Source organism: Capricornis sumatraensis, chromosome 7 (assembly GCF_032405125.1).
Source record: "Capricornis sumatraensis isolate serow.1 chromosome 7, serow.2, whole genome shotgun sequence".
Lineage (NCBI taxonomy): Eukaryota > Metazoa > Chordata > Mammalia > Artiodactyla > Bovidae > Capricornis > Capricornis sumatraensis.
In genome coordinates, this window is record NC_091075.1 from 119,020,410 (window position 1) to 119,029,570 (window position 9,161).

Consider the following 9,161-nt stretch of genomic DNA (forward strand, 5'->3'; position numbering starts at 1 on the left):
AGCTGTAGCCCGTCTGGGGAGCAGGCCTCCTGTTCACAGGCCTTGGTGGGGCCTGGGCAAGGAGCCCGTGAGAGGTGAGGGGTGCATGGCCAGGGAGGGTCAGCTTGTGCCAGCCTGCGTGGGTGTGGCCTCAGTGTGCTGTGTCCCCTGGCGTGTCCAGCTCTGCAGGTACAGACTTAGGTGGGTAGAGAGCTCAGCTTTCAAAAGCTTCAAGTTTAAAAAACACTTTTTTGTTGAGGTGTGAGTTGCACGGGCCTCCCTGGCGGCCCAGATGGTGAAGAGTCTGCTATGCAGGCAGAGCCAGGTCTGATGCCTGATTCAGGAAGACCCCCTGGTGAAGGGCGTGGCTCCCCACTCCAGTGTCCTTGCCTGGAGATTTCCATGGACAGAGGAGCCTGGCGGGCTACAGTCCATGCGACTGCAAAGAGTTGGACACGACTGAGTGACTAACACTCTTTCAAGTTGTAGTCAGTGAAGTCCACAGATGAGGTTTGTTTTTGAGCGGGTGAGTTTCCCAGTCACGTTCCCAGTGAGTTTGTCCCCGTCACCCAATGTCTCTGTTGCCCGCAGAGGCCCCTGCGGTTTTCCGGTCCCGGAAGGCATCAGTGTGCTGACTCTCAGGGTGCGGTTCCCTGGAGTCTGGGGTGCGCTCGGCGCCGGTGTCCTGGGACTCTGTGTGGACGGAGCATCGGCGGGCGTCCCTGTGGCCTGCTGGGCGGCCCTCGCCTCCCTGGAGCCCGGCCCGCGGGCCGCGTCCACAGCCAAGCGTCACTGCAATGCCGCTGTCCGCCTTTGCATGTGGCCTTTGTGTGCTGAGCAGTGGCCTGCCCAGCCGTCTGTGGGCACTGACCCCGCTGTGCCTTCTCCCCGGTCGGCTGTGGTGGTGTCACGGCACTGGCCTCGCGTCTCCGATGGCCAGGGAGATCCCGGCCACTTCCTGTACTGTTGGAGTTCTGCTGCTCAGTCGCGTCCGACTCTCTGCGACCCCGTGGGCTGCGGCCTGCCAGGCTTCTCTGTCCCTCGCCATTCTCCTGGCTTGCTCAAACTCGCGTCCACTGAGTGGATGATGCCATCCGCCATCTCATTCTCTATTTTCCTTCTCTCCCTGCCCTCAATCCTATACTCATCAGAGTTTTTTATGTGCTTTTTGGTGTTCTTTCGCTCATTTTTTTGGGGGGGGGGAGTTGTGTGTATTTTTCTTATTGGTTTGCATATTCTGGCTACAAGCCTTTTCTCGCCTGCGAATTATGCAAGTATTTTCTCCCATCTGGTTGGGCTTGCCTTGTGACTCTAGTTCATAGAGCATTTAATTAACTAGCTGTTCCCGGGAGTGCCGGGTCTTACTTGGGGTCAGCTCCTTGTGCCATGGGGGGGTTTTAGCGCCCAACCAGGGACTGAACCCAGGTCCCCTGCACTGGGGGCTTCCCCAGTAGCTCAGTGGTAGAGAATCCTCCTACAAGTCAGGAGCCTCAGGAGACGTGGGTTCGATCCCTGGGTGGGGAAGATCCCCTGGAGGAGGGCATGGCAACCCACTCCAGTATTCTTGCCTGGAGAGTCCCATGGACAGAGGAGCCTGGTGGGCTGCAGTGATTTTAACAGAATCACAGAGAGTCAGATGTGACTTAGCACGCATGCACTCTCCCCTGCTTTGGAAGGCGGATTCTTAACCACTGGACCCCCAGGGAATCCCCACCGTGTCACTTTCTTAATGGTATCTTTTGATGAAGAGAAATTCCAAATTTCAACACAGACAAATGTATCAGTGTAAATTAGTTTTCTTTTTTTAAAATCTTGTTTAAGAAGTCTTTGCTAATCGGAGTCCGGGAGACACTCTCTGAAGCGCTGCTCCCTTACTGCAGCCTGAAGCCTGTGCCGTCTGAGCTGTTCCGTGTGGGGCGAGGCAGGTGTGTAGGGGCGCGGCCGGCCGGCACCACTACTCAAACCACCGCCCCTGCCCCGTCAGTGGTCTTGTGGGCTTCCCGTGGGACCCCAGTGGCAGCCCTGTTCTGTGTGTCCCATGGTCACTGCTGTCCTTGGCGGGAAACGAGGCCTGCAGAGAGGAGCCAGCCTCCCTGGGGACAGGTTGGGGGAGCTGGACTCACGGCCGGGCTTGCCCCGTCCTGGCTGCGCTCCTGGCTGCTCACTGCACAAGTCATCACCGGGTTCCGGCGTGGCAGAGGACTGAGATGGGGAGCTTCTGTGAGTGTGGAGGGGCGCCGGGACCCCGGAGGCACCAGCCTGGGGCCTTAGCCAACGCGGCCCCCCCCACCGTCCCTGCAAATGCCCCCAACCCAGGGCACTTCACGAAGCTGGCCCTGTGCTGGGCGCGGCAGGCACACAGCCTGGCAGCCCGTCCCTCTCAGCAGAGGCCTGGCCCAGCCTGCGCGGCCCCCTGCGTGGCTCTGTCTTGAACTGGAGCCCCGGGGCACTTGCTCGCCGCCGACCAGACGGCCTGCATTTGCACAGCCTGATAGTTGATGGGCCTCGTCCTTCTGGGTGATGAATCCAGCTTTTAACTCACTCCCTTCATGAGAACAGCAGAGAAGGTCTTCGTTTTGTCATGAGCTTGTTGTTCCGTGAAACGGTCCCCCCAAGGAGCTGGAGCCCCATGACCAAGCGCTGCGTGCTGTGGAGGAGACTCCAGGTGTGGGAGGCGGAGAAAGCTGAGCACGGCTTGTGCACGAGGTCTGAGGGGGATCAGACAGACTCAGGCCTTGAGAGGACGTGGCTCCAAGTGGGCCCTCAACTTCCCAGGGCTAAACCGTGGCCGAGCAGAGTTGCATGGGCTCGGGCTGGGTCCCACTGGCCGCCGCATCCCGCAGCTGCCTGCCTCGCTGGACAGAGGGCCTGTGTGGCCGTGGTCGAGGCAGGACCAGCTTTCTGAGGAGCCGCCCTGCTGAGGACAGCTGTGGTGGGCCACAGCGGATACGCGTTTCATGTCCTTTGCTCACCTGAAGACCTGTTAGGTGTTTAAGTCTTGAGAAAAAAAAAGAAAAAAAAAAACACATATTTTGAGGTCCAGGCCTGCTGCAGTCCACGGGGTCGCCAAGAGTTGGACACGACTTGGCGACTGAGTAACAACTTCTCCTTTCAATCACCAGGAAGGCCAGTGCTGAAGAAAAACAGATTTCGAAACAGGCCTGTTTCTGAACTGTCCCTGAATCTGCAGGTGTAGAGCCACAGTCCTGAAACTGCTTTCTCTTCACTGTCAGTGCTCGGCCCAGAAGCTGACCAAAAGCGGCCGCCCGTTCCCTTTTGAGACCAACAGTGAGTTCAAAAGCCCGGGGGGGGGGGGGGGGGGGCGTTTCTAGGGCTGCTGGGGGCTGGGACCATGGGCAGGGCGGGAAGGACAGGGTCGCTGGCCCGGAGGCGAGGTCGCCCTCTGCTGGCCTTCCTCCGCAGGGCAGCGGCGTGGGTGAAGCCCAGGGCTGCTGCCCCCCTTCTAGAAGATGCCTGCAGGGCGGAGCTGAAAGGCCTGCGCTGAGGGGTCCTGTGGCTGCCGGTGAAAGGACAGGCGGTGTGCGCAGCCTCGGCTCCAGCGCTGCTGGGTGCCGTGCGTGTCGGGGACCTGCGTGCCTGGAGTGCCTGGGGGTGCCGGCCTGCCCTGCAGTGCATGCGCACAGATGTGTGCCCTGCAGTCTGAGTGGGCTGGCCGCCCGAGCGTGGGTGCGCGGGCCCGAGCGTGGGTGCTCCAGCCCGCCCCTGGGTGCCCCCGTGGACCCAGCCCTGCCGTCCTCTCTTGACTTACCAGGTGTGCTCGTGCCCCAGGGTCTCCCTGGGTGTCCCACTCTCCTACCCGGGCCCCTTGGGCTCCAGGCTAAGGCCTCCTAGCTGGCGGTGAGACAGTGGAGGCTCTGGTGTCCCCGTCGCTGTGCCCCTAGGCGACCCCTACAGTGTGCGCTGGTTGGGGGGTGATGTTCCCGGTGGGCAGGGCCCCTCAGCACCCTGGAGGCCAGGGGTGGGTGCACGGGGGCGGGCACCCCTCACCCCTCTCTCTGTGTTTCCGCAGGAGGTTATTGGTGGAGGATGGCCCGTCGGAAGCCAGGTGGCCGTGGGCCCCGCCAGCCCCTCCCCGCCTGGCCCCCGCGGCCCCAGTAGGCGCGCTCAGCGCCCGGGACCTCAGAGGCAGCGCCGGGCCGCCCACCAAGCGGCACGGCCGCTCCCTGTCGGAGCCGGAAGAGCTGGCGCGCGGCGGGTCCCCGAGGCGCCCCGGCGGCCCCAGGGTCTGGACTCCGGTCACCAAGAGGCGCTGCCACAGCAGCGGGAGCGCCTGGTAGCCGGGCCGCGCCCTCTCGGCCACCAGCGCCGCTTCGCCCCCTGCGCCCTGGCCGGCCTCGGCCAGCCGCAGCCTCCCGGCCCTGGGCCTGGGCGGGCCTCCGGAGGGGGACCGCACGCCCTCCCCGCGACGCCGCCTGTCGCCGCCGCAGGAGCGCCTGGAGCTGGCGGGCGGGCCCCGCCGTCGCCGGCAGCGCACCCGCGCCCACGCCCGTGTCCTCGCCGGAGCCCGGCCGCCGTCAGGGCCTGCTCCCCTGCCGCTCGCAGCCGTGCGTGTGTGCGGGCGGGAAGGGCCCGTGGAAGCGCCGGCGCGCAGACGACGCCCGCTGGCCGCGCCCGGCCCTGGACTTGCTGAAGATGGCCCCGGTGAGGCTCCCTCCCGCGTCCGGTGCTGGCGCGCCCCCCGCTCATCCTGCTCCCCAAGCTCCTCTGTCCTCGGAGCGTTGAGCAAGGAGAGACCCACGTGTCCGTGTTTGTCGGTTGTGCCTGGTCCTTGGGGGTCAGCTGGGCCTGAGGCTCCGGTGTCTGTTGGGAGATGCTTCGGGGGCGTGTGCCATCCCGCAGTCCCTCCCCGTTGGCTCTGGCCTGCCTCCTGGGGCCCTGCCCGCGGAGGGTGGACTCCTGCCCGCCTCGGCGTCTGTGTCCCCCTCGGCGTCTGTGTCCCCCTCGGCGTCTGTGACCCCCTCGGCGTCTGTGTCCCCCTCGGCGTCTGTGACCCCCTCGGCGTCTGTGTCCCCCTCGGCGTCTGTGTCCCCCTCGGCGTCTGTGACCCCCTCGGCGTCTGTGTCCCCCTCGGCGTCTGTGACCCCCTCGGTGTCTGTCCGCTGGCTGGTGGAGAACCTTGTCTGTCGGCTCGGCTGGCGCTGTGGGCGTTTTCTTTGTCCTGCAGACCGTGTTCCTGCAGACCGTGTCGGCTCATTTGTCTTCATGGCCGCCTCAGATGCGGGCGCTGTCCCCGGGTGTCTGGTGACGCTGGGACCCAGAAGCTGACCTGTGGCCTCGCATGTGGGTGCGACCTTTCCACCGTGAGCTTTCAGTGGGGTGCTGGGACGCCCCCATCTGCATCCCCGGTTCTCCAGGGAGGCCTCGGCCCTTGCCGCCTGGGGAGGCTGGGCCCAGGCGGGTGTGCCCCTCAGGTGGCCCCTCTTGGTGCTGTGTCCTGCCTTTGGTGGACCGTGGCCTCCCCCCAGCCTGGTGACAGGGGACGAGGGCCTTGGCCAGGGCAGGTCAGTGGAGGTGCGTTTCGGCGCGCCTTCCTGCAGCCAGAGCCCCGATGCTGGGCTCCAGGTGCTCCGGACAGTCAGGGGCCCCTCGCTCGGCCGTCCGTGGCCGTGGCCTGTGGGCAGGGTCAGCTCTGATGTGAGCACGGACACTGGGCTCTGTTTCCACAAGGGAGAGAGGTTGAGCGTTTGTCTCGAGAAGGCCCGACACCTCGGCTGGGGGCACGTGTAGCGGGCAGGTCGGCTCTTGGCTCGCAGGACGGCATCTGTTCAGGGCCGCACGTGGCCGGACAGGTCGCGTGTCCTCCCTGCTCTCAGCTCAGCCTCAGGGCCCCTTGGCTCCAGCCACCGAGCCTGGGTGCAGCCCCTGTCCGGCATAAGTTGGCCGACGCGGGCAGGCATGTCCACACTGGCTGTTTTGCACGCAAGATGAGAGACCCTGTAAGATCAAGGGCGTCTGATTCAGACTCAAAGCCTTGACCTTTGATTTTTTGAAAAAGCATTTTTTGTTCACCTGGTTAGATGTACTGCTAAACTGCTAAATCACTTCAGTCGTGTCCAACTCTGTGCGACCCCATAGACGGCAGCCCACCAGGCTCCCCCGTCCCTGGGATTCTCCAGGCAAGAACACTGGAGTGGGTTGCCATTTCCTTCTCCAGTGCATGAAAGTGAAAACTAAAAGTGAAGTCGCTCAGTCGTGTCTGACTCTTCGCGACCCCATGGACTGCAGCCTCCCAGGCTCCTCCGCCCATGGGATTTTCCAGGCAAGAGGACTGGAGTGGGTGCCATCGCCTTCTCAGTGGTTAGATGTAGGTCACCATCGAACTGGAGCAGGACCGCCCAGTGACGAGAGTTGTGCATGTCGGTTCAGGTCCCCTGACCCGCTTGGACTGCCCCCTGTGACTCACCTTTTGTGACACACCTTTTTGGGCCGTGAAGTTGGTGGTTTCTAGCTGCGTGTGGCCTGAGCCAGGAGCGTCCAGAGCTGCCCCTTTCACACTTGAGCTGCAGCTGTGATCACGGCTGGGCTGTGTCCCGGCCGCAGAGAGATCTCTGGGCCGCGGTCCTTCTGCCTGCCGGCAGGTTTCCACCGTCCGGCAGAAGGCCTGACCTCTGTGCCGTGTCTTCACGGGTGCAGCAGCGGGGAGGGACACATGGGCTCTGCCACCAAGCGTGCGGGGCTGGGCCCGCCCTGCAGTGGGCGGGGGTAGGAGAGTGACCTTGAGTGCAGAGTCCACCTGGATCTGAACGCATCTGAACGCAGAGGAAATTCTTTCACGAGCCCTCATTTCGTGACCAGAACGTGTGGCCAGTTGTCAGGTCTCTGAAGACTTGACTCTTCGGTTTCACGTCCCAGAGGCTCACTCGTTGGAGTAGACCAGTGGCCGCCGAAACCAGGCCGTTTGTCTGCTCGAGCGAGTGGCTCGAAAATGCCGGCTCCAGAGGGACCTCGGGGGGCCCGCAGGCGCTGTTCCAGGACACGCGTGTCAGGACCCCGGCTGTGGGGGGCCCGGGGGCACCGTACCCCGTGACCGCTGCCCACACACACGTGGCCACCTCGTGCTCTGCCAGTGGCCTGAGAAGCCCTGAAGCGTGCAGTGACGGGTGTGGGCAGCGTGGCCGTGTGAGGCGCTGCTGCTGTGTACACGCCCGCTGCTCCGCCCGGATCAGGACCCCGGGGTGGCCTGAGGTGGCCACCGGGCCTCGGCTGCCCGTGGGACCACCGAGGAGGGGTGACTCCGCGCGGCTGGGCGTGCGTCTGCCGCTGGGGCCGGTGCTTGGTCTGGGGGCACAGACTGGGGATGCGATTGTCGGGGGCAGGGCCGTGGCAGGGAGGAACTGGCCACAGGGGGGCAGGAGCCCTGTAGAGCCCGTCTCAGCTGGGTGCCCAGGGCTGGGCGGGGAGATGCCCGCTGGGGCAGAGAGGAGGGGAGGCTCCGGCCTGGGGTGTGTGTCTCTCTCTGGAGTTGAAAGGTGAGGACAGCTGCAGTGTGTTTGTGTTGAAAGCGGAACCACTGCAAGAGGGAGGGCTGAGGAGGGAGCTGGGGAGGGGCCGTGGGTGGCTTGCCTGCCTGCAGCTGGGGGCCCCCGATGGGCGCCCCCTGAGGCTGCAGAGGCAGGAGTAGGGTGGTCGGCTGAGTGGGCAGTTGGACGTGGACCCTGGGCCTCCGGCCCACCTTCCTCTGAGTATTTCCTGGGACTTTGGACACAGCTTTGGCCCTGGGGCCCAGGCCCCCATCCCCTGTGCACTGGGTCTCAGTGGGACCGCCTGCCTGAAGCAGGGGTAGGTGGCCAGGGCTCTCAGAAGGTGGCCCCCAGGCAGGGAGGGTGTGTGTTGTTGCCAGAGGACCAGGAGGTTAACGTGGACTCGGGGACCCTCCAGGGCCAGTGAGACACCACGTTGCCCGTGACCTCCTGGGAGTGCCTGAAGCCTGCGTCTCTTCTGTTGCAGACTCTGAAAACTTCAAAAAGCTTCTGCCCTCTCGATTACGAAGACGAGGATGAGGAGGACGACCGAGTGAGGACGGCCTTGTCCTCCCCGTGTGACCCCCGTGGCCCTGCCATTCGAGGCCCAGGCCTCCTCCATACCAGCCCTGGCCTGGGGTCCTGGTGGGGCTGGGCCACTGGCGAGGGCGAGGGCGGGAGCAACGGGGACTCCGGTGACTAGGACGGTGCTGGCGAGGAGGGCGTCCCGTCCCCGGGCCCGGCGAGCTGGACCTGGAGGAGATGGAGAGCAGCTGACCGGGGAGCGGGGCTGGGGCGGGGCCGGGGGCGGGCCCCTCACCTCTTCCCCGCAAAGGCGCGGGCTGTTCTGAATGTGAAGTGTTCTTGGATTCAGCCTTTCCTAAAGCAGTATTTTGTCTTTTTACGCTTTCGCAGTTCTGAGAAAGCATCTCTGGTTTGAAAAGAACTTTCGGATGGGTGTTCTGTTAACAGGCCCTGGGCGCAGACTGGCGTGGCCGTGTGTCCCGCACACGGTTCAGCTTCTCGGGACCCCACGGCACAGTCCCCGCGAGCCAGCTACCCTGTTTGGAGCAGGTCCGCGTCTCGGGCCGCCGGCCGGGGGCTCAGGGCCGAGGCTTCGGGCTGGTGAGGGCGGTCCCCGGGCAGGGGCGGGGTGGGGCAGGGGCTACCCAGGTCTTCGTTTGTTCATTCTGACTCAATAAACCCTGAGATTTCCACCAAAAATGTTGATCTGAGGAACTTTGGGTAAGAAAAAGAGTTTGAAACAGCAAAAGGAAACGTTTATGACCTTTGCAGAAACGTCTTTGATTTTCTTTCCTGAGAAGTTGTCATGGGGCCCCGTGGAGAGCAAAAGCACCTTCTGAACTAGTTTGGATGTAGGCGGAAGGCAGGCAAAGTGGGGAGGTGGGCTCGTCCTGCTGGACCCCCACCCTCAGCCCTCCACCTGCAAGGGCTGCCTCAGTGCTGGGGGCCCCTCCTGGGATGTCGCGCCGCCTGCCAGGCGCTGGCCCGTCTCCTGCTGGGACCCCAGCAGCACCTGCCCGGTGGCCGGAAGGGTTTCTTCCCATTGGCGTCAGAGAGGTCTGACTTCTGCTACAGCCTCGGCTGCGGCCCGAGGCCCCGCTGCCCTCAGACACACAGTTTGCTACTGGCTGTTCCCCTGGGGGGTGGGGGCTGGATGTCTGTGCCCCAGACGGATGC

General features: G+C 64.1%; 1 protein-coding gene across 1 annotated transcript; it reads left to right on the forward strand.

Moving 5' to 3' along the window:
• The first annotated feature begins 2,608 nt into the window (after nucleotides 1-2,608).
• On the forward strand, nucleotides 2,609-8,475 carry FAM53A (family with sequence similarity 53 member A). The gene is made up of 6 exons (XM_068974995.1): nucleotides 2,609-2,685; nucleotides 3,170-3,267; nucleotides 3,882-3,903; nucleotides 4,010-4,273; nucleotides 4,428-4,641; nucleotides 7,948-8,475. The coding sequence occupies exons 1-6, from the start codon at nucleotides 2,609-2,611 to the stop codon at nucleotides 8,161-8,163; spliced, it is 891 nt and encodes a 296-aa protein (XP_068831096.1). The 3' UTR covers nucleotides 8,164-8,475.
• The last annotated feature ends 686 nt before the right edge of the window (nucleotides 8,476-9,161 follow it).